The sequence below is a fragment of the Sphaerodactylus townsendi genome, linkage group LG02 (assembly GCF_021028975.2).
Source record: "Sphaerodactylus townsendi isolate TG3544 linkage group LG02, MPM_Stown_v2.3, whole genome shotgun sequence".
NCBI classification, from domain to species: Eukaryota; Metazoa; Chordata; class Lepidosauria; order Squamata; family Sphaerodactylidae; genus Sphaerodactylus; species Sphaerodactylus townsendi.
Genome location: NC_059426.1, coordinates 87,368,407 through 87,392,285, shown reverse-complemented (window position 1 = coordinate 87,392,285; position 23,879 = coordinate 87,368,407). Strand labels below are relative to the sequence as shown.

The following is a 23,879-nucleotide window of genomic DNA, read 5'->3' as shown; positions in this document are numbered from 1 at the left end:
CTTAGGAGACTGTATGCATCCTCTCAGTAAGAAAAAAGTGTACTGCAGGGCTTATCCTTCACCACCATTGCCATCTGGGAGGTAGAGTTGAAGACAACCTCTGAGCATGGTGCCCAGAGGGCAAAGTCATTAGCTAATGCAGAGCAGTCAGGGTTGTAACAAGGGAACTGGGGTTGGAGGTATGAGCAGTATGTGCCTTAAAAAGGCCAGCTGGGATGGCCCTCATCTTGCTTCAGCTCCCAGAGGACTTTTTTTTGCCAATCCTCTCTCTGTTCCCTTGGTTGCATGGGTTACTAAGTTTTTGTAAAATGGTTCATATGTTAATTATCTGTTTTATCACAGCTTGGCGGGTTGTGTATGGGATCTAATTCTTTGGGGGGGGGCTCCTCATGGTTGGGCCCCCCCTAAGGGGCCTTGTGGTGTGGTGGGACTTGTTACTACACCCAGGTAGGGGCTGCTGGTTACCCTACACCCCCAGGCAAAAAGGGAAATTCCATTCAGCAGCCAACACTCAAATAGCTCCCACAGACTTGGTGCTCTGGGTTCAGCAAGTTTTCTGCTTGATGACAGGATTTGTCCCCTATGCTAAACTCTTGCTTCTCATGTCTGTAATCAATAACAAGCTGTGGCCAGTTATCAACAACTGGAGTATCGGATGCTGTTATTTCTGCATGCTTTATCCTCCCCCTCCCCTCCTCAGGCTGGCAAAAGGCTTGTCACAGACACCTGTGTCATTCAATAATTTAAGAAAGAAGAAAAGTACTCATCTTCCTTCTATAACATTAATTTTCACTTGGTGAACTAGATTAAGCCTGGAGCTTCATATTCACAAAGTACATGCAATGCTATTGAGTGATGGTGGAGGAGGAGGAGGAGTTTGGATTTATATCCCCCCTTTCTCTCCTGCAGGAGACTCAAAGGGGCTGACAATCTTCTTGCCCTTCCCCCCTCACAACAAACACCCTGTGAGGTAGGTGGGGCTGAGAGAGCTCCGAGAAGCTGTGACTAGCCCAAGGTCACCCAGCTGGCGTGTGTGGGAGTGTACAGGCTAATCTGAATTCCCCAGATAAGCCTCCACAGCTCAGGCAGCAGAGCTGGGAATCAAACCCGGTTCCTCCAGATTAGATACACGAGCTCTTAACCTCCTACGCCACTGCTGCTCCTTGGTCTATGCTAATTCAATGTAGCTAATAAAGAGGCGTGCCACAGCATAAGAGTGCTTGGTGTGTTTCATAGATATGGCATAGAACAAAAGAACTGACAGGTCTCTGGGCCCACAACAAAACTATAAAGAACAATAAAATCAAGGGCTGAACCAATAGCAAATATATTTGCTACACAAACTGACCTCTCAGTTCATTACATGGCTGAATTTTGAAATAAGGAAGCTGATTCACCTGATGAAATCTATTTGCAGAAGCTAACTTTAATTATAGCTGGGAGATTTTTCCTGTTGGTAGATGGCTTCCATAGAGTTTACATACAATTTATAATGTCCTGCTGCTCAATTCTGAAAGCATGATTTATAATTCAGATCTGAAATACTTATGGATTACATTCACATGTTTGACTCAAAAATAAATAGATAAGTAATGTATGGCCGTTTCCGCACAGGCATTTAATGGCAGCCTGGAGACGGCAAAAACGCCGTCTCCAGGCCGCCATTCGCACAGGGGTGCAGTTGCATCGCAGCCATGCCGCCCGACCGCCGCGAAGCAGGCGTTTCCCCAGAGTGCTCGGAAGCGCTCTTGTTGGGGAAACGCCGCCTCGAAGCTGCTGCCGAGTGAACGGCAGCGGCTTCGAGACGCCTCCCCCACCCGGCACTTACCTTGTCCCCGGGCCTCCAGCGTGTTGCCGAGGCCTGGGGACACGCCCCCCTGCGCCGCTGGAGCAGGCGTGCAGGGCCAGGGGGCGTGTCCCCAGGCCTCGGCGACACGCCGGAGGCCTGGGGACATGCCGGGTCTGCTGGGCGCCGGCGCTCCACGGCGCCGGCTGCCCGGCTCTTTCCAGGACCATCCATGTGGACGGTCCCAGCGTCGTCGGGTCGGCGTCGGAAACGCCGACCCGGCCGCTTCCGCATTCGTGCGGAAACGGCCTCTATTTGGTCTAGTTCACTACATATTAAACTAAGGTTTCATTTGATAAAATGGCAAACTATGATGCACCCCATATAAGGAAGCTGGAAAATCCTTGGGCTCACACATCCATCTTCTCTTACAATATGGCAAGATACCCACAAATGAAAAAAAAACTTTAGAATTGGTTGTTGTGGGTTTTCCGGGCTGCGTGGCCGTGAAAGCCTTCGAAAACCCACAACAACCAGTTGAATCAGGCTGTGAAAGCCTTCAACAAAACTTTAGAATTATTGTCAAAGAGATATTTTCTTAGTAGCTCTTCCAATCATAAATTCCCCTGAACCTCATTCAGAGGCATAGCTGCCAGGGGACCGGAGGGTGCGCGCTGCACCAGGCGCGTGCATGGGGGCGCACAAAAAATTCAGGTTCACTCGTGGCTTTTTTGTATTTTTAGTGTTTTTTCAGTTATTGGCCTGCAGGGGGCGCGGTTTTTAGGCTAGCAGCACCAAAATTTCAGGGTTTTTTTGGGACATTCTCCTGATGATGCCATCCAAGTTAAGTGAGGTTTGGTTCAGGGGGTCCAAAGTTATGGACTCCCAAAGGGGGTGACCTCGTCCCCATTGTTTCCAATGGGAGCTAATAGGAGACGGGGACTACACCTTTGAGGGTCCATAACTTTGGACCCCCCAAACCAAACTTCACCAAACTTGGATGGTATCATCAGGAGAGTTTCCTAAAGATACCCTGAAAGTTTGGTGGTGCTAGCTTAACAATTTCATCCCTGACAGCCGGCACCCCCCAAATTTCCCCCTTCGGCATAGATTTAAATGATGCTGTCTCAGCGTGGGGGTTAATCCACCCCAAAACAGCATCACTTTCAATGTTGTTTTAACTGGGGAGCCCAGATTCTCCCTTTAAGGTGGATTTAAAAGGAGAATTTGGGCTCCCTAGTTTAAACACCATTGAAAGTTATGTTGTTTGGGAGTGGATTCCAGCATCACAACGGCCGCCCATGGGGGAGGGGGACAAAACTCAGATTTTGCACCAGGCTCCATTTTCTCTAGCTACGCCTCTGACCACATTCAGTGGAAGATAAATAATCAAAATGCTTTGATGAAAAACTGAAATAAAGTAAGTACTAAAACATATAAGAATTATATAGCAGTTGGATCATAGATAAAAAAATGAACTACCTTAACAGTGAGAATTTTCAAAGTTGGTTTTTATTTTTAAAATCAGAGTTTTACTAAAATTAAAATTAACTTATTATTGAAGACATATGTCAATCAATCAATCAATCAATATTTTATTATGGTCAAACAGAAGGTATTAAATATAGAATATAAAATCCACATTGTACATTGCCAGACCAAATACAAAATAAAATTGAGGTAACCTGATTCCAAAGACTGTTTGTCCAAACCCTAATATAAGTTCGTTAAAAACTAGAATAAAATTTGAATAAAAGATAAAATTAGTGATGCAGACTTCATACCCTTATTGCCCTACTTGTCTGCGCCTTTTAACAACATAAGCACTAAATTTTGCCACCTCTCTGATAATATTAGGATTAGCATTTTCTAGTAGATTTTTCATGGCACATTCCTCGGGGCCAAGACAAATTGTTCTTGAAAGAGAGAGAGAGAGAGAAATTGCCCTCATTTCTTTGTGAGTGGGGCATCGTAAGAAAATACGTGTCAGGGTCACTATTTTCCCCATATCACATGGACAAAGCCTTTCGATATACGGAATTTTATGCCCTCAAGCATTGCTGTGGGAAGGGCATCACATCTGGCAAGTGTGAAAGCCCTCCTAAGTGACTGGCTGTCCAAGTTATATAGATAGGGGAAGGGGACCAGAGTATATTTACTGGATGGTTTGAGATTTAGGGAATGCTGTTATGTCTTGTTGGAGAGCCATATCTTGAACTCTCAGCTTGACTGTAGTCTTAGCTGAGAACAAGTCTTGTGTCAAGAGAGAGCTAGGTGATATTTCTCTTTTGTGCAGGCCGTCCCTAACCTCACACATCCATCTAGGTTAGAAAGTCTTTGCCTATTAGGGGCCAGAGTCCTTTGTGGTTTGTGTAAACATTAAGCTATTGATAAACTGATAGTAAGAAAATTCTATCAGCAACTTTCATTTGACCCGTCTCTAATCTTACAAAGGTGTTCGGTACACCAGGCGGAACCTGTGGAATGGCTCTCAAGAATTTACTTTGGGTTCTCTCTAACGATATTATTTGCCACTGTTTTTTGTTGTAGTATACACCATATGTAAGCTGTGTCAGAATTTTTGCTTGGTATAGTTTAATGGCAGCTGGTACATAGTGTCCTCCCTTAGTACAAAAAAACCTTAAGACTGCCCCTGTTGTCCGCTTTGCATTTCCCATTACCATTTTTATATACTCCGCATTCGAGCCTGTTGACTGAACCACAATCCCCAGGTAGTTGAACTTATCAACTTGTTCTATTTCTGTCCCTCTAACTTTCCAGATCCTCTTTTTGGGTTGATTACCAAAAGCTGTGACCTTGGTTTTATCAAAGTTAATTGTCAGCTCCTCTTTCTCACAATATGCTGCAAAAGAGTATGATACTCTTTTCAGACCTATGGGTGTTCTGGCCAAAAGGACCGCATCGTCAGTGTGTAACAATATGGGGCAAGATTAGGAGGGTGTGGCAAGCTTAGGAGGGTGGGTGTCTATTTTTCTTAGGTGCTCCACTATACCATTGATATAATAGTTGAACAGGGAGGGATGAAAACATATATTGATAAGATACTTTTTCAATATTTTACAGTCAATTGGAATAATATGAATAAGGTTATATACCATGATAAATGGTGTTGCTGTTGCTGTTGAGGTAAGATTCCACTAGTGGTGCTTGTTCTTCTGACTGTTTCATTCTGCGGGTTCTTGTGCGACTGTCCACATTGGATTGAACCATCAGTGGCTCCTGACGTTTTTTTTTCTGTTTCTGTTCTAGTAATGCTCGCTAAGAAAAACACATAGACACAAATAAAAGGCTCCACATCAGATTAAATGCCACAGTACTACAGAAGAAGAGATGGTTTTTATAATCCACTTTTTCTCTACCTTTACGAAGCCTCAAAAGCAGCTTACAATCACCTTCCCTTCCCTCCCTCAACCTTGTGGGGTAGGTGGGGATGAGAGAGTTAAGAGAGAACTGTGACTAGCCCAAAGTCACCCAGCAGGCTTCATGTGTAGAAGTGGGGAAAAAACCTAGTTCACCAGATTAGGATCCGTCCGCTACTCATGTGGAGGAATGGGGAATCAAACCTGATTCTCTAGATTAGCATCTGTCACTTTTAACTACTATACCACAACAGCTCTACTCTGTAGGCTTACTTTCCAGTATTTCAGCAAGTAGTATCAAATCAGTTAATATTAAGTTTGACAACATTCAGTCCAACATTCTGGAACGTTTTTCTTGTATTATTTTCTAAAGTTTCATACAGAGGTAATTCTGCATCCTGAAAATGCAGAAAGCAGAATATACCTGTGGCAAGATGACTGACATGACTGCCAGATTTCTAAAAGCCTGTCTGTGGCCTAACAATCTAACGCAGAAGTTCTAGATCAGAATCACTATATATGAGATTTGCCCTTCATAAGATACAAAGGGACCATGATTGCCCATGTCTACCTATGACTTGGATCGGATTCAGCATTTCCACTGATAGAAAGGTTTCGGCCTACAGAGTGCTATTTGCTCACCTCCCCCTCCTGCAGCAGAGCAAAATGGTGCTCCTGAGGGATAGGTAATCCCAAGATGGGTGTTTTTTTTTGGGGGGGGGATGTAGTAGGAAGGGGGAGGCAAGAAAGTTACACTCCAGTAATGGAAATCCTTCCATCCACATGAAAACTCAGTTGTATCCACCCCATGTAAGATATACTAGCAGCGCAATCCTATGCAAAGCTATTCCATCTAGCTCACTGAAACTGATGGGCTTAGGCTTGGATAGACTCGAATGGATTTAGACTTGAATAACTCTACATAGAATTGCACTGCAAGGCTTGTCCAAAGGTATGGATAAAAAGCTGGCCTAGAGAATTTAGCATTAATCTGATATGTAGTATGAAAATATTAACTGAACCTCAAAATAAGATAAATAAAAAAGTAAATTTCCAAGGTCAGATTCAAATTTTTTTAAAGCAAAACAAAACTAAAAACAGTTTGGTACAAAAGTTACCTACACTAAACACTGAAGAAACACTGGCCCTTTCTGCACAGCACAAATAAAATATCTTGAATACATTAAAATAAGCCTTTTGGGGAGGAACTCCACACACTTTGCTCCAAGATGCCTCTGGCCTTCAGCACATTCTGTTCAACCTGTCAAGATGGTGGAGGCAGCAACAACACACTGAGATGCCTTGTTAGCAGATTGGTACACTTTTATCTTCCTTTTGTTGAAGTTTTTAATTCTATTTTTAAGGTGATAAACTGAGCTAAAGAGCCAATTTTTGTGCTTTTTAGCTGTCCTTTTGAATTCTTTGCTGCTTAAAGCTTCCTCTTCTATCTGTACTTACTCAATTAGCTGTCGGCACTGTTTTTAGTCTTGAGTCCTCGTTTGCTCCCTATTTAGCTTCGGCATTGCCTCTGGGTGAATGAATTTTTATCTTATCTCATTTTATTTTGTTTTACGGTTATCATTCATGATGAAGAAGGTGAGGAAATGGCAACTTTCCTCCCCATCCTCTCTCAGTCAGAAGTCATGTAAACAAACTAAGACTGATCAGTTTTTTTATTTATTGGGTTTATTTTATTTATTAGATTTAATATACCGCCCAATCCCCGAAAACACTACTTGATAGTTTATCACTCTCAAACAGATTCACTCCATTGGGAATTGATTCTGGGTCTAAAGTTATGCCAAACATACACAAGGTCAGAGTGTGAAGGAAACCCTAGTAACACAAGCGAGATCAGGCACTCCATGCTAAAAGATACAGCACCCATTTGGAGACCCAAAGATGCCGAAGGGATGGTTATGAGTCAGCTCAGCATTCAGACTGAGCAGTAACGCAGGCTTATAAGAGGCAGTTGCAAACAGTAAGAGTTGCAAGAGCAACTTTGGGAAACAGCCTGATAGTTTCTGCAACGCTTGCTCTCAGACAGAACGTTTGGTTCTGTGGACCCAAACAGGATTGACTGGTCTGTCTTTTGCTCAGCTTGCATGGCTTGCACTGGACTGCTCTTCGTCAGGACTGGAAGTATGCTTTCTCCCTCACTACCTGATTCCGCTGGTCAGCTGTAATGTGAAACTTCTGTATGCTCAGCCAAATGTGACAGTAGGAGACCACTAAACATACAATATTGAACCCCAACCTCACAAACTCCCAACATTGCCACCCTATTTTTCTGGTAATCAATAAGTGAAATGTCAAAAGGTCTAATCTCTGCCCCCCCGCCCCGGTAAAGCATTTTTCTTATACGTCGTCAATGAAATGATGGAAAATACAAATCCAGAGTCTATTTCCATAACACAAGAAACATTCTGTAACCTTGCAGTCACTGTCATCTTATGCTGAACCGCTGGTTGTACACAGGGGCATACTGCCCATGGGAACATGGGGACAACCAAGTCCCCAGGCGCACGCCTTTCGGCGTAGCAACCCGGCTGCTGCCTGGCAGCTCCCCCTGTGCCGGGGTGCCACTCGTCGGTGCCCGAGGCCAGGCCCAGCTGCATGGCTGGGACCGTGTCAGGCTCCTAGCCCAGCGCAGGCTGCTGCCAGGCCCCCTCACCTCTATCGAAGGCCATGAGGCGCAAGCAGCCTGCTTGCAGCCTCCAATGGAGGTGGGGGGGCTGTCATAATAACACCAGGCTCCTACCCCCATGCCCACTGCTGCCAGTCCTCCCCCCCTCTATTGGAGGCCACGACTGGCAGCAGACTGAGGGCAAGGCCTTTTTTTGCAACCCCCCCACCTCTACTGGAGGGGGGCACAAAAACAAGACCTTGCCTCCGGGCGCCGTGTCAACCCTATACGCCCCTGATTATACATGATTGATTACACCTTCTTGATATTCACATGGCAATTTCACAGCTTGATTGGTCAGGGAACAGTCACATGGTACATGTACAAAGTCACATGACACTTGCATAGCTGAACTGGTTAGAGAACAATCACACAACGTTTGCATGGCCAGATTGGTTGGGGAACGGTCACACAGGATTTGTACATGGTGCATAACTCCTCCCTCCATTATTTCTTCCTGCCCCTGACTTTCTTTCACTCTACATACTCTCTCAATATGACCCCAATGTTTACAAAAACAGCACTGGGCCTCTTTAAACTGGCAGGATTGCCTATCATGTTGATCACCACAACTCCCACATTTCATTAATGGCATCAGATCTCGTCTAGGCACCCCTGTAGCTTTCACTGTGCTGTGATACTTATTCTGTTACAGTCTGTGAACTCCCACTTCTCTGGAGTCTGTGAACTCCCACTTCTCTGGCATTCCCAGTTCCTGCCTGTTGTAAACAACTGGAGTTCCTTGATCTACGCACTTCCTGTGTACTCAGTGCAGCGGCCTCCCATGCTAACACCTCATCCTGGGCCTCCTGCGATGATAATTGTTTTCTAGCAAACAAATGTCTCTGTAATGTTTCATCCTGCAACCCACAGACTAATTTGTCTTAAAGCATCTCCTCCAAATTGGGAAAATTGCAATATTGTGCTAGCTGTTTCAGTTCAGCAATATAAACGTCAATACTTTACATTGGGGCCACATTTCACTTGAAAAATGCATTCCTCCTCGCTATTTCCGAGGGCTGGGGAATGAAGTGTTCTCCCAGTGCAGCCAAAATATCTTCATATGTAGTTGCTGCTAACTTCCTTGGTGCTAGCAGGATCAAATGTCTCTGCTCCACAAACACTTAAAAACAGTGCACATTTCTGCAAGATGTTTAATTTGTGTTGTGTGTAAAGGGCCACTGTTTGTTCAGTTCTGTTACTAACAGCAAAGCTGCTTGGCCTTGTTCTTTAAATAACCCCCAAATTTTAAGAGGTCCAATTCTATGAGCTCCTGATGAGCCCCCAGCCATCTTCCATTATTTCCTATAGAGGGAAAAAAGCTGCTTCCAAGAAAAAGTGATGCTTGCAAGCAGCAATCACTGGTCTAATCATGCCTCCCATGGAAGTACCAACAGAACACAACCAACAGAACCATTCCAGAACCCAGCAATCCCAGCAGACTTTTTCAAACTTCCTTTGTCATCAGTTGTAGAAGGGAGAACAATAAATTTCTAGTACAGAACATTTCAATTGTGTATATCAATAAGAGATATTCTTATCATAAAGAAATCCACTTACTAAGCAAAAACTGTTTATCGAAGGAAATGCTTTGTAAACTCACCTGTCTGTCAAGCTTCTGTTGTCGCAGATTGCTGCTCTCATCATCTAAAACACTGTGAAGATTAAAAAAAACCAACCATTTATTTTTGGGTCATCATGGAAAAAAGTTTGCAGCTGTTTCCCAAGAAAAACTACCAGTTTATAATACGTAACAGACATTGCTGCAGAGGTCCACAAATTATGTCTGGTACTAATCAGTCATTATTTGGCTGGTATTAAGTAGCCATTGGGCTGCAGTATCATTAATATACAAATGATACCTAGCTCTAACTTTCTTTTCCACCTAATTTCAAGGATGCTGCAGATGTTCTGAACCTGAGGTTGGAGTCAGTAATGGGCTGGATGAGGAAGAACAAGCTGAAACCCTAACAAGATAGAGGTTTTCTGGGTCATTAGATCTGGGACTTGAGATCTCTCCTGTGTTAGATGGGGGTTATACTCCCCTTGAAAAGCCTGGTTTGCAGTTTGGGAACACTATGCACCTTAGAACACCAGGCAGTTGTGGAGGTTTGGAGTGATTTTGACCTTTTGTCCAAAATTCAGTCAGTCCACCAACTGCAACTTTTCCTAGGTCAGCTAGATTCTACATTCCTGTTTGGGAATTCGGATAAAATGAAGGGGCCCGCCACCCTTCTGTCTGTCCAATCCATCAAAGAAATTCATTTGGTTGGTACAGTGGCAGCCATATGAATACAGAACAACCTCCCCAAGGAGGTGCTGGTGCACATTAACTTTTGCATGTGTGCGTCCTATTCAAGCTTTACACCTATGTGTCCACGTCCAGGGATGTAAGAGGCAGCAGATGATGCAGGAAGGCATGATCTTGCTTCTCCAACATGCCTGTGGAAAAGATGTAGGGGCAAAGCTCACAACAGATTTTCAGCAGCCTTGTGTGTCCCCCACACACACCCTTAACACCCGAGAGAACAGAATGAAGCATGTCTCTTCTAGCTCTGCCAGCACCTATGCAGCTTAGAGGAGTACAAATGAGTTGCAGCTGCTTTCATTTGCTAGGAGAGATGCTACTTCAGCAGCTGGATGCAGCAGAGTACAACTCTTTCACACTTTGATAAGCCTAATTGCTGCTTCAGGACCCTGGTAATGGGAAATTGCTCCTACAATGACACACTATTTAGTGTAGCAGCTGGTTTACAATAAGTTTGGAATTAAGCATAGCATAAGTAAATACATCAAGAGCCAAGTATGTCTTCCTCAAAATGTGACAATTTATTTTTATTAAAGACTCTAATTCTGCAAACTATTTTGACTAATTTCTCAGCAATTGTCAATTGCTAAAAGGTTTGCTTCCCAGGCAGCCCAATCTAGATTGGGGGGGGGGGGGGGGGGGGGGAATTGGGCTGTATAAAATACTCTAACCAATCTTGATCATTGTGAAGAGAATTCTATAGGTGGGTAAACACTCGGTGTTTAGTAACTAATCTTCAGAAACTGGTTATTATTACACATTTTCAAAAAGTGAGTTTCTTATATCAAGCAGCCATATCAGAATGACAACTTCAGAAAATGAGTAAGTTCCTCAATATTTAATCTGCTAGTGAATCATCAGCATAAAAATGCTTTAGAGCTCCTTTACATACTAGGGCTGTGTGCAGAGGGCAAGAAGAGTCTACCTTAGATGGAAAATCAGAGAATAGTTACTAGGCTTCTTAGAAAAAAATGTTATTGTTAAGAGCCAGCCACTTGATTATCATGGGAGCAGTCTTACAACTCAATCAAGGCCCTTCTCTGTGATTCTCCAACGCCCCTAACAACCCTGACCATAATGAACCACCAATGTTTTCAGGACAATACATCAATGAAAACTGTCCAGAAGCCTAACCAAGTAGTTCATCAGGCAGGATGATCCCATCTCCTGACTCACAAGTATTCCCCCCAGGCATGACACAAATCATTCCAACCACTCCATGAGGGATCCTGGTGATCCAGGTTGTTCCATCAGAGGTCTGGCATCTCCCATTTGAAATCACCTGGAACCAGTTAAATATAAAGGTATAAGGGGGGTTTCAAACGCCCCACTATTTTGAACTGGTTTTCATCCCGATCTTCTTGTACCACTGACATGAGACAATGTCCCCTCTTCAAGACAGAAAGACTATGACTTATTTTTTCCTGCTTCACTTTCCCTCCACAAACCTCAGCTTTAGATCCTTCTTTCCTATCCTTCTTAGAATTCCACAGGGTATGAGTTCAGAAGTTTTGTTAATTCTGTTTTTGTTACTTGAAAATCATAATGCAGTTGCAAGATTTTAGTTCCACTATACCACTATACCTAACTTCAAGACTAACCTATTACAATGCTTTCTATGGGCAATTCCGCAAACGAGTAAAATAGGTTCGACCCAGTTCCCTGAGAAGGGTACTAACCTAGGTCAAAGCCATTATTGTTCCCCACTGCAACCAGTTGGATCCCAACTCGGAGGGCAGAATCATCCTGTGCCTCTTTGCCGCTCCGTTCCAATTGGCTACTGTTCTACGGCCATGTTCCATCTATCCCCACACACGTTATTTTAAAAAACTGCCACAGGAATGGAGGGACAAAGGTGGCATTTTTTGATTGGCCGCTTACACTGGTACGCGGAAACTGTGCACAGTTTGTGTGACCAGCCATCGCTTCGAACGCAAGAAAGAAGGGGGGGGGGGAATTAGGCGAGATTTTCGCTGCGGCAGTTCTCCAGCTGTACGCATGCCCAAAACACTCAGCTGTGATTGGCTGAATGTGGGACTCCTGGCACCAGAGATTCCGCGCTTTACTGGAATCGAGATGAGTTCGAGCGTGGTTCCCTGAAAAAGTAGTAGTTCCCAACTGGAGTCATAAATTTGACCGTTACACGAGGTGAAGCTGGTACAAAATCACGTCGATCCCAGTGGTTGTGCGGCGCACTTAGGTCGAACGCAGCTCGAACTTAGGTCGATAGCGCAAGTGCGGAATCGACCTATGTGAACCTACCAGAGTTGAACCTGGTTCTGAAGAGCTGAACCTGGTTCTGAAGATTTGAACCTAGTTCTGATCAGAGAAGATATGTGTTTTTAAGACTTCTGATGTGCTTATGAGTCCAATTCAAGGTCCTTTTAAGTGTTTTATGATCTGGACCCATCATATCTGAAACACCTTCTCTAGTATTGTCAACGGGTGCATTACCACATTTACAAAGCATCCTTCTGACTAGCCTCTCTCTCATATCTATTAGAGCTTGGAAACATGATCTTTGTGATTTTCAGCTGTGTTGCACCCATCAGCAAGTCTTCCCAAGAAGTTCAACAGCTTGTATACACTGGTCTGTTTTCAAAGCTTGTGCAAAGTTTCCCAATGTAAACATTTTAAAGACTGGTAATCTCAATCATGAGTTGTAACTAGTTTGATTTAATCACCATAAATCAGTTGTAAGTACACACTTGGTGAATCAGTAAACCTGAAACACAGAAAAACGCATATTGTTTTTTTCAGGGTTTCTTTTATACCAATTTAAAAAAACCAGTGTATCCAAAAAGCTGAATATACCTGGGGTCGAAAAAGCTGAATAACATTTTTTAAATCTCCCTCTGCCTACTGCCATTTCCCAAGCCTACATGAACTTGGGAGCCAGCAGTGGGGAAGGGAGAGAGAGGGAGAGAAATCTCCACAGCATGGAGAATCTGTCTCCACCCTGATGTTTTCCAGGTCCTCTGAGCAAACTCAGCTTCGCATGTAGGATCTCTCTCTGCCTGTGCTTTCCGAGTGGGGGAAGGGGCAACCAGATCCTTCATGCAGCACTGAGCAAATTCAGTGCCACATGGAAAATCTGCTCCCTTTCATGCTTTCTAAGCCTAAGTTATTTTTCCGTCCCGTCCCCCGTCCCCCCCCCCCCCCCCCGCCATTCCCTAAGCCATGTAGGGCTTGGGAAATGGGAGGGGACTGAAAAATGTCAGGATTTTTTTTTACCGAGTATTTTCAGTAATAGCTGAATAAAGCCACATATTGGCTTTAATCAGCTTTACAAAAAAATTCTGGGTTAAAAAAGCCCCGAACCATAAATTTACTGATAATTTTTATCAGTTCTCATGCCTAGTACCTGTCATGCCTGCCTCCAAGGCAGTGACCTGAGCAGAAATCTAAGCAGAGGTAAAACAGAGATGATATCAACATAAATGGTTAGATTCTGACTTTGGTTACAGAACTTGGGACCTGAATAAAATATACCAGTAATTAAAAAAAAAAATTTCCTGGCTTGGATGGGGAATCTAGTGAACTAATCAGTAAACATCTTGATTGTCAGCAGACAAAAAACAGGAAATGCCCAGGTCCAGGGAATATTTCCAGATAAGAAAGAGGAATTTCCAAACAAGGAGAAGGTGGAAGAAGTTTTAATTTTCTCTTTGGAAGAGATTCTAACTTACTGGAGTTGGGTTAGTTTGAATGGAAAATTGTTTGTTCAAGAATTCCAAAGTGAATGTGGGTCTTTACTGGCTGGAATGTTAATATAGCAAATGCTATATTAACTGAGAGTTCCTGTATGAGGTAAGATACAAAGGTTTCTCTTATGAGGCTACCTGTTTCCTGGTGAGTATAATGAGATTAAGGTGGATCTGGCTCCACTCTGCTGGCATTCAGGCTTTCTCTTGGAGATGGCCCAATGTTTTCAGGATCTCATATTACTGGCAAAGAGGTGGTCTTGGTGCCAAGGTTGAGCAGAAACAGGAAGACTGTGGCAATTATCCTAAAATCCTGTCTCTCCTCTAAGGATCTGAACTAATTCAAACTACATTTCTATTATTTTTCCCAAACCCGACTTTTGGACTAATATTTGAACAGATTCACTTCACATACTATTATGCTTGAATGGCTGATATCAGATAACTCACCAATAAGGTAAAAAGCAACAGAAGTGCTTAGAAGAAAAACTGTCTACTCTTTTCTAGATTCCTCGCAAGATAAAATAAAAAAACCCCCAAACCAGATACAGGGTAACTTTTGGGATTTGATGATGTAAAGGTAAAAAAGAGTTTGCACAATACATATAGAGACACCAATTTACTGTTGAGGGAGTGCCTTCTTCCAAGACAGTCAGAATCAACTCTTCCCAGAAAGGTGAAGAAACAGAAGAGGGAAAAATAGTCCTTACTCTGTACCCATTTGAAAGCTGGCATTTGTGTGGCAAGGTTATGATGTTGATAGGGAAAGATGTTTTAGCCTGATATTTCTGTGAGTCAAGAATGCTAAGCAGCTGGCACTGATTACACTTCAAATGGCCACACTCATCTGTAAACAGGAAGTGCCAATAAAACCACAGTGAGATGGAGACCTCATAGCTTTTGCATGTGGGTTGCAGACAGTCCTTAAGAGAAAGGGCAGGAAGAAAAGCAACCACTTGTTCTTGAAGGGGCAAGAAATGAAAGTTTGTCCTGATCTGGATTCACTTTTTCATGAACATGAATAAAATAGATCTTCCTCACCAGTCACAAAATGGATACACAGGATTGGAGAAAAAAAATCCTACTATTATAGTGAATTATATCACACAGCATCAGCACTTTCTGGACTGTATCCAACTTTTCCTCAAAATGTTGCAAGGGGCAGGACAGCATAATTCCCTTATTCACCTAAACTGCAAAGTTACAGCAAATGTTCTAGCTTTAGTCAACCTACTTAAAATGATCAAAGCAGAGTGGAAGTACTGCAAGAACTAGAGCAATGGCATATAGCACTTGTAAAGTAATACATCACTGGCTTTTATTAAGCCTTTTAAAGTTCCTTTTAGAGTACAGCTTCAAAAGTTCAATCTGTTGCTATGTAACACGAGATTAAGATATTGTATTTGGACAGCTATGCAAACCTTATTTTTATATGTTTTTAACTACTGGCATAGTGCAAACAATTTTTTAATATATATAATGTGAATTCACTTATTTTAAACTCAATGGGGTATTTTCAACATTGTTTCTGGTGTACAGTTCATAGGAGAGGAGGGAAAAATGTTTATTTCAAGTAGCCATTTTTGCCCTGCTCTTCTTTAGAGCATTATTTTTCAATACCAGAACTGATTCTTGTAATATACGAAAAATAATAAAAAGGGTCTCTGAACATGTTCAGAGTCCCTTTTGCTCACCTCTAGAGGTTTTTTAATATACCTATGTGTTGCACTTATTAAACACATGAACAATTCCCACCTTCTCTCAGATATGAAATACATACAAAATCTTGAAGACCGTACTTCAATTTCTAAAAGGCAGCTTGTTAAGCACTTCAGTGGTACGCTGTTTTTTACACACTGGCCCTTCCTCACACCAGGGTGTTTTCACGCATGAATCCTAAAAAGAGCTGGGTTTGAAATTTGCTCCAGAGTGAGCATAAACTGTAATACTGATAAAATAGAACATTGGAAAGGTTATGGATTTGGGTTTCTTCCTCACATTCAAAAGTAACACAAAAAGATGAGGAAGGCTTAAGTTCTTAGTGATCTACTGTTGATCTGCAATCAAATGTTCCAGCATAATTTTTACCCAAAAAAAGCAACAGCATGGGAATGTAGACAGATAACTACAAGGGCCACAGTATTTGGAAAAGGGGATTAATTCTTCACCCCACCCCAGCCAGGCCAGCAATGGGAGGAAACAGCTCCAACTGGTAAAACCACACAGAGGAAAAGAGTTAAATATTATTATATTTAATTATAACTTTATATTTCATTATAATTTTATACTTTCTTTTCAAATGCCATTTTTAATTACAGATCTAACTGGACTGTATTATTGGATAACACTAGTCCATGTAGAGAATTATACATGCTACATAGGCAAATATTTCCTAGTTCCAGATTAGCAAAATAATAGTCTGATATATTATAGAATGTAAGTTCCATAATTATATAAAATGACATGTATTGCTATTCATTCTTGCCTCCATTCACTTTCTAGCCATTGCCAGAATGTACATTGTAAATCTTAATTAAGCCTGTGATTTGCAGTTTAATTATACTCTGCCATTTATATATCAGATTTAATCCAAAACAGTGCATGTCCTTGTTTAGGCGGTTTTGATATCAGATTTAATCCCATTTCTCATGTGGTAAAAAACATACCATATTTATTTTTTAAAAAAAATATTGACATATATTTATTATCACTATACTTGTTACCCTACTTCTGTGATCTCAGAAAACCAGTATCACCTTTATTCTGATCATATTTCTTACTGATTATTCTACAAGTATTTTGAGTTGGAAACCATTTATGAATTCCAAACCACTAGCAGCCAAATTCCCTTTTGTCAGGCAGGGGAATGTAACAAGACAGCATAGGGCAGGGGTCCCTAAACTCTTTCAGCCTGTCAGCACCGTTGGAATTCTGACATAGCATAGTAGGTACAGTCACAAAATGGCTGCCAAAAAAAGGCAGAGTCAGCTACACAATGGCTACCACAGCTTGCTTTCAGACAAATATTTGAAGTTCCATGTGCTGTGGTGACATCTACTGCCAAAGCAATGTTTTAAAAATCTGCACAACCAATCAAATCTCCAATGCCCATTCATAAGCCTTGTTGGGCAAAAGCCCTACCTGGCCCAGCCCACTGTCTTAAACCACTTGGTAGGCATCAGGAAAGGTGTCAGTTGGTAGCATGACAGGCACCACACTGGTTATCCCTGACATACAGAATACATACATACAGCATACATACATTCCCTAACACCCCTGACATCACCAGCAACCACAGAGTGCCAATTGCAAAGAGGGGTCACGTCCAATGGAAAGCCACTGAGACAGAATGGCCAAGGTCCTGGTTCAGTTCCCACAAAGCTCTGGGCAGTCAAGTCATACCTACCTAAAGTGTAATCCCTTGAAACATCATCATGAGACCATGCAAATTAGCTATTCCCGTATGTCCATCATTTGGCTGACAAGCCCAGTTGTGCATCATGTACTATTTCACACACTGAAAGGGCTTGTCACCATCATCTGCTCCAACTCACCCTAACAATGACTGCATGTTGCCAGCTTCCAAGTGGTGCCTGGAAATCTTCAAGAATTAGAACTAGGCAGTAGAGATCAGTTCCCCTGAAGAAAAAAAATCGTAGGGTGGACTCTATAGCATTATATTTCATTAAGGTCCCACCCCTCCCCAAAACCATGACTCCTCAGGCTGCAGCCCAAAAATCTCCAGGGATTTCCCAATGCAGAGTTGGCAACTCTAACTCCAAGCATTCCCTGCACCCAAGGCAAGCTGCATGACTTATCAGATGCCAGGAGTGATATAGAGGAGTGTGGAAACCTTTCCCTCCTCGCACTTGTAACAGCATATCTATGTATATCTATGCTCTCCCTTGGAGTACTCCCTCTCCATACCAGTGGGAAAATTGTGAACAACATCCAATGAATTGGGTTGCCAGCTCCCTCATTCCAGTAAATTTCCTATATATCTGCAAGCACACTGAGAGACTAAATATGTATTTAGAAAACTACAGAGAAGCAGTAGAGTTATGCATACTGTAACGAAAAGCCCACTTATATATAAGTTCTGCTTTCTGCGCTGCCACCAATAATATTTTTCCTCTATATAGCCCACTCAATCCTGATTTTCCACACGGCCACCACCCTGACTGGGGAACACCGACACACAGACAAAAATACTAATGACTGGAAAGGTTTTAAAAGGTGAACAAAACTGAAACGTTTATTTGCTGGCTTTCACAAAGGCTTCTCAGGTAAACTGGAGAGGTTTAACGCTTGTTGGTTTTAGAGTCAGTTTGTCTTAAGATGTTACTTCAGATCTTACATATGCACACCGACACCGCGCCAGGTGTCTCTTAAGGGGAAGATTTAGCTTTGAACTAATAATAGAGATTCCCTTACGCGATACTGAGACACTATTCCTCACTCGCTCCAATACCCACTGATCACACCTCCTAAACACACAGTCCAAGCCCAGGAGATTCTGTGCACGCTTGCGGCAGCCTCCCTCTCTCCCAAACTAGTCCTAATACATGGCTCTCACTGGCTCCTCTGGACCTGGCTTCTCCCAGACTGGTGATTCTGGTGGATACACACCTGGGGGCCAAGAGCAGACTAGATAGGTCTGGGCAGTTTTAAAACCGCCAGGCTCCTGAAGGGCACTTCAATCTGCACCCAGTCAGGGCCTCCTCTCTCTGTCAAGCATACACCGCTTAGACAGGGACTGGACTTCTGTCAGCCAACTCTGCTGAGACAGAATCCTTTTCTTCCAGAGCTGACAGACTCCTCTCTGCCAGACTCTGCTCTGCTCGGACCGATCTTCTATCAGCACTCAACTCTCCTCTCAGTGCTGTAAGCCCACTGGCTCCCCCTAGCTCTTGCCAAACGTTACTGGACCTTTTTCAGCCAATCAGGTCGGTTCTCTCCTTGTGGAGCCTTTTTTTTCTTTTTCTGGCTGTTGCTAAGGCCTTCTCCCTTTGGCCTGCTGTACGCCAGCCCTTCAGGGTGGGGCAAGTTCGTTACATATGTCCCCTTTCCCTAAAACATTGCGGACTACGAGGCTACAAGCCTCGTTGCAGCAATGTGTGTAAATAAAGCTTACACACGTTAACCAAAACTAAACAGTTGTCAAAAAAAATTTCACATTTTCAAATGCATTTAGTTTTTACCTTAAAGTTCACTTACCATAAACATTCTTACCATGTTAAACTTACCATAAATCCTATATTATACATCAATAACATTTCAGCAATACGCTTTATATTTCAATAAGCATATTTTAAACTCAGTACTTTATTTACATACATTCTCTGTTACCTTTTCCTTCAGATGTGTCTTTACTGGTGGGTGCTCTAAGCACAGGGTAAATTTTCCCTTTATCCCTCCAGTAAGGCTTCCTCTTGGTGGTTATCCAAATCCTAGCTGGACATTCATGCTCACTCATGGCAAGGTTAAGTTGCCCTTTGAGTGCGGTGGTGACTTTGGATGGTGACACCACATTAGGCAAGGTAAATTTCCTTCTAAACTTACCCCTTTCTGCCAAATCAAAAGCTTGAGGTTTTACACCTCTGGCTTTCTTTACCACTTTGCCTCTTTTGTGGTAAGGCTTTGTCATTTTATCATAAAGCACGTTCTTACAGTGCCCTCTACCAGAACACACACTTATCAAATAATGCATATCAGACCCTTTCATTTTTATACCAGATTGACCTCCCCCGGTCCCCTCAAATTTCCTCTTGAGTCTGGTATTCAAAACTTCAGCTCGGTCTTCTGCTGGGCAGCTGCAATGTTGGGCTTTCACAACAGTCCTCTCTGTTGGCTGCTGAAGCGCTTTGTTGAGGTCTGCGGCTGCTGCTGCTTTCAGTTCATTTTGATGTTTCTGCCAGACCTGCACTGTTCCGCACAAGTCCTGCACAACAATGTCCCGGTTCTTGTTGGATACTGGATCCGTCTCAGGAACTGGAACCTCCTGCCGCGCAAAGTTGGTTAGGCAGACATTTGCAGTCGTCTTCGCCTCCTTTTCGCTCACAGGAATCATCTCGCGATCTTCCCGGTACCGCTCCACAGGAACGTTGTTCAGCTGCACCGCTGGGCACGTTGGGAGGGCGTTGGCAACCGCCTCCTTTTCCCTCACAGGAACCGTCTCGCGATCTCCTGGGTACTGCTCCGCAGGAACGTCGTTCAGCTGCACCGCTGGGCACGTTGGGAGGGCGTTGGCAACCGCCTCCTTTTCCCTCACAGGAACCGTCTCGCGATCTCCTGGGTACTGCTCCGCAGGAACGTCGTTCAGCTGCACTGCTGGGCACGTCGGGAGGGCGTTGGCAACTGACTTCGCCTCCACCTCTGGAACTGCCTGGCACTGAACTGGAACCACCTTGATAGCTTTGGGGTCAGCAAGCTCAGCTGTCTCCTTCCGTTCTTTCAGGAACTCATCCTGCCTCTGGTCTTCTTGGCACCAGTCAGCATGAACACCATCCATCTGCAACTCTGGAACTGCTGCAGACTCAGCCTGGTTCACAAAGTCAGGCGTTAAGGAGTTTTCTGCGCCTCCTGGACTTCTTAACGTTGGCAAGGCACACCTTGCAGGGTTGGCGTTGTCACTTCCAACTGCATCTTCTGGGTGCCATTCTGAGGGTTTCCCATCAGCATTTGGGAAAAGATTTCCCTCCAGTTCATCTGGTACACTGGCAACCCTGGAAACTGTTTCCATTTTCTCATCTGCTGAGGGAAATTCCACAACAGTGTGGGGGATGGGCAGCTCTGCTCTGAGCTTCATTTCCCTCACTCTCAAATCAAACATGTCCTTCTCGTGGCTCATGTTTGCCTCACGATTTCCCGCCATTTTAAACTCTCTTTCTTTTCTGGCCCTTTCAGCCCGTAATTTAACTATTTCAACTTCTACCTTCAAGCATTTCATTTCAGCCATCACTCTAGCCTCTAATTTTGCTTTTTCAACTCCAGAAGCCATCTTAGCTTTCTCAATCTCAGCATCTATACTGGCCAGTTTTAGTTTCATGCTCTCCCAATCCTGAAAGGGATCTTCTTTAGGTGTTTCAATATCACTTGTCTCTGGGGCTTTTCCCTCACCAGCTGTCTTTTGTGTCTTAGGTGGTGCCATTTGTGAGGAGAATATTTCACAGTTTTACCTCACAAATCAGAAAAACGAATAAAGTGGGTCTTCTTCTGCGTGTTTGGGACTGGATTCAGATGTTACACGTATCCCGCCGCTTGACACCAATGTAACGAAAAGCCCACTTATATATAAGTTCTGCTTTCTCTCAGACCGACTCCTATCAGCACTCAACTCTCCTCTCAGTGCTGTAAGCCCACTGGCTCCCCCTAGCTCTTGCCAAACGTTACTGGACCTTTTTCAGCCAATCAGGTCGGTTCTCTCCTTGTGGAGCCTTTTTTTTCTTTTTCTGGCTGTTGCTAAGGCCTTCTCCCTTTGGCCTGCTGTAAATGCCTGTAGCTCCTCTCAGGGTGGGGGCAAGAGTTAAGGTTACAAGCATACAAGGGCCTCCATAGAGAGGGTCAAACATACTGGTTAGATGGCAGTCTAAGCAGCTCGGGATGGCACAGGGGCTGAGCTGCAATCAGTGTCACATCATCAACAACAATAGCAACATCTACTGCTCACAGCCAAAGACCATTGCAATCATAAGATAAAAAATACAAAATCTAAAAAAAACACACACAAGCCCCACAAACCCAAAGTTTATAATAAAAAAGACAGTTTTTTAAAACAACAAATTCAAAATTTCAGCAAATAAGTTGACTGTACTATTTAATCAGACATCAAATTCATTCAGAGTTTCTTGGTGGACAACCATATTAATTAAGGGCCTTGGTCAGATAAGAAATAGATCGTTTTCTCCACCAGTGAGCTAAAATTTAAATGAAAAAATAGCCACAAGGAATCTATTGAACTGCTGCTTGCACAGTGTCCAAAGAGAGGCCTTTTTTTGCCATCAAGTCACAAACTCAGGGCACTACAAAACAACAGGATCTAGGAGTACAGACAAAATAAAGTAAAGGTCAGTTGGGTGTTGTGGGTTTTCTGGGCTTTGAGCCACAGTCTTGTAGCTTTTGCTCCTAATGTTTGACTATGATTGGAATCTATGGTTGGAATCTATGGTGAGTGAAACTTTAGGAGAAATTCTACCAGACCTTAGCCATACAACCCAGAAAAACCACAACAGCCAGTTGATTCCAGCTGTGAAAGTCTTTGACAATACAAAAAGGGCAGTTATTAACTAAGGAAATTGTAATCCATAGTATATCTGATCTTTGGTAGTTGCAGGATCCCTTCCCCAAATCCTGATACATCTGCAAACCCCTTTACTACCATTCTCCTCTTTCATCCTTCATGGTAAACTAACACCAAGGCACTCCTAGAACAGCTTCCAAAGAACTCTCTAAACAAAGGAACAGCTCCCCTTTCAGATCCACATGTGTGCTCTGAGCCTTTCAGCCAATCAGTCCGCTAAATCTTGGGGATCAAACCTGCCATACCTGAACCCATCAATCAAGAAGTGCTAACAACTCAAAGAATTAGCATATTTTCCCTCAGTTGGAAAAGGATGCTCTCTACCTGGCCAAAAGCACCTTCTCTCCTTCTTCCCAGCCACAGAGACACTTAGCCTCTTTCCATCACCATAACTGTCACAACCTCTCTCCCCCCCATCCCTTATCTCATCACAACAACAAAACGTGATTTGGCACTATATGAACAAGCCCTGGGATCATGAGCCATTTTCTCCCCTTGGCTCCTCTATCCACTGAAGGCTACATAAATACTATTCATAGAAGTCTATGTAAAACAGATTATATTTGGAAGGAATAAAAAGTCCAACTCACCATTATTAAACACAATAATTTTGAAGTAAATCTCACTGATTTCAATGGCATTTGCTCCAGAGAATCTTTGGGCAGCTTCTTTAAAATAAATGCTTGCTTGCATACATGCTTTGCTTCTGCACTGTGTGATCCATCGCGGGCGGTCACACTTTCGAGGTTGGATTACTGTAACTTCGGCCTCTGGCTGGGCCTTCCCTTGCGACTGATCCGGAAGTTGAAGCTGGTCCAGAAACTGGCTGGCAGCCCGGCTCTTGACAGGTGGTGGTTATTCAGGGACTCAAGACATCACCCCTAGTGCTGCGGCTGCCTGCAACTGGCTCCCCAGTGGAGTTCCCGGATGCGTTTTTCAAGGTGTTGGTAATGACCTTTAAGGCCTTACGGCGGCATGGGGGGCCCCTCATGGCACCCACGTGGGACCGCGCATCACCCTTATGTCCCAAACAGGCCAGCTAAGGCGTTCGGCGGCAGAGCTGCTGGAGATCCCTGGCCCTGCGATGGTAATGCGGCTGGAGCCTCGACCCGACCGGGCCAGGGCCTTTCACGGCCCTGGTTCCCCTGCCTGGTGGAATGCTCTACCTCCAGCTTCAGTCCTCATTAGGGCCCTCGCGGGACCTTCGGTGAGTTCCAAGCGGGAGCCTGCAAGACCGGAAAGCTATTCAGACACCGGCTTCCTTTGGGGGGGCTGGCAGCTGGTTCTACCACTCACCCCACTGGAAGCTGCCGCTTTCCATCTCGGTCGGGCCCTGGTTTCCATCTTGGGCCGATCCTATCCCCTCCCTCCCACATTGGCCGCTAGATCCGGGAAGGCTCTGATATTTTAACCAGTATGTAATTGAAATCGCTTTTAAGTTTTAAAGTTTTACGTTTTAATGAATTAAGCTGCACTCTTGTACTTGATAGGTTTTATTGATTGTTATTGAATGTGCAGCCATTCTGTGAGCCGCCTCGAGCCCTTCGGGGGTGAGGCGGCTTATAAATCTCATTATAAATAAATAAATAAATAAATATGAAGTCCCAGAAAAACAATGGGGAAATGTTTTAGGGAAACATTTTTTCTATGATTTTTTTCCCTCTGAGAACTTTCTTCTAATTTTTCAAACTAAAAAATGAGATAGTTGAGAGACTG

At 43.6% G+C, this 23,879-nt stretch overlaps 1 protein-coding gene across 4 annotated transcripts in view; it reads right to left on the bottom strand.

Annotated features, from left to right (window-relative positions):
* Positions 1-23,879, bottom strand: part of TUB (TUB bipartite transcription factor) — a 172,764-nt gene that overhangs the window by 46,317 nt on the left and 102,568 nt on the right. For all 4 annotated transcript variants that reach the window (XM_048485283.1, XM_048485286.1, XM_048485284.1 and 1 more), the window contains 2 exons: positions 9,456-9,507; positions 4,903-5,065 (listed from right to left, as the gene is read on the bottom strand). In XM_048485283.1, the coding sequence (XP_048341240.1) occupies positions 4,903-5,065; positions 9,456-9,507 (215 nt within the window). The remainder of the gene's footprint in view (positions 1-4,902; positions 5,066-9,455; positions 9,508-23,879) is intronic.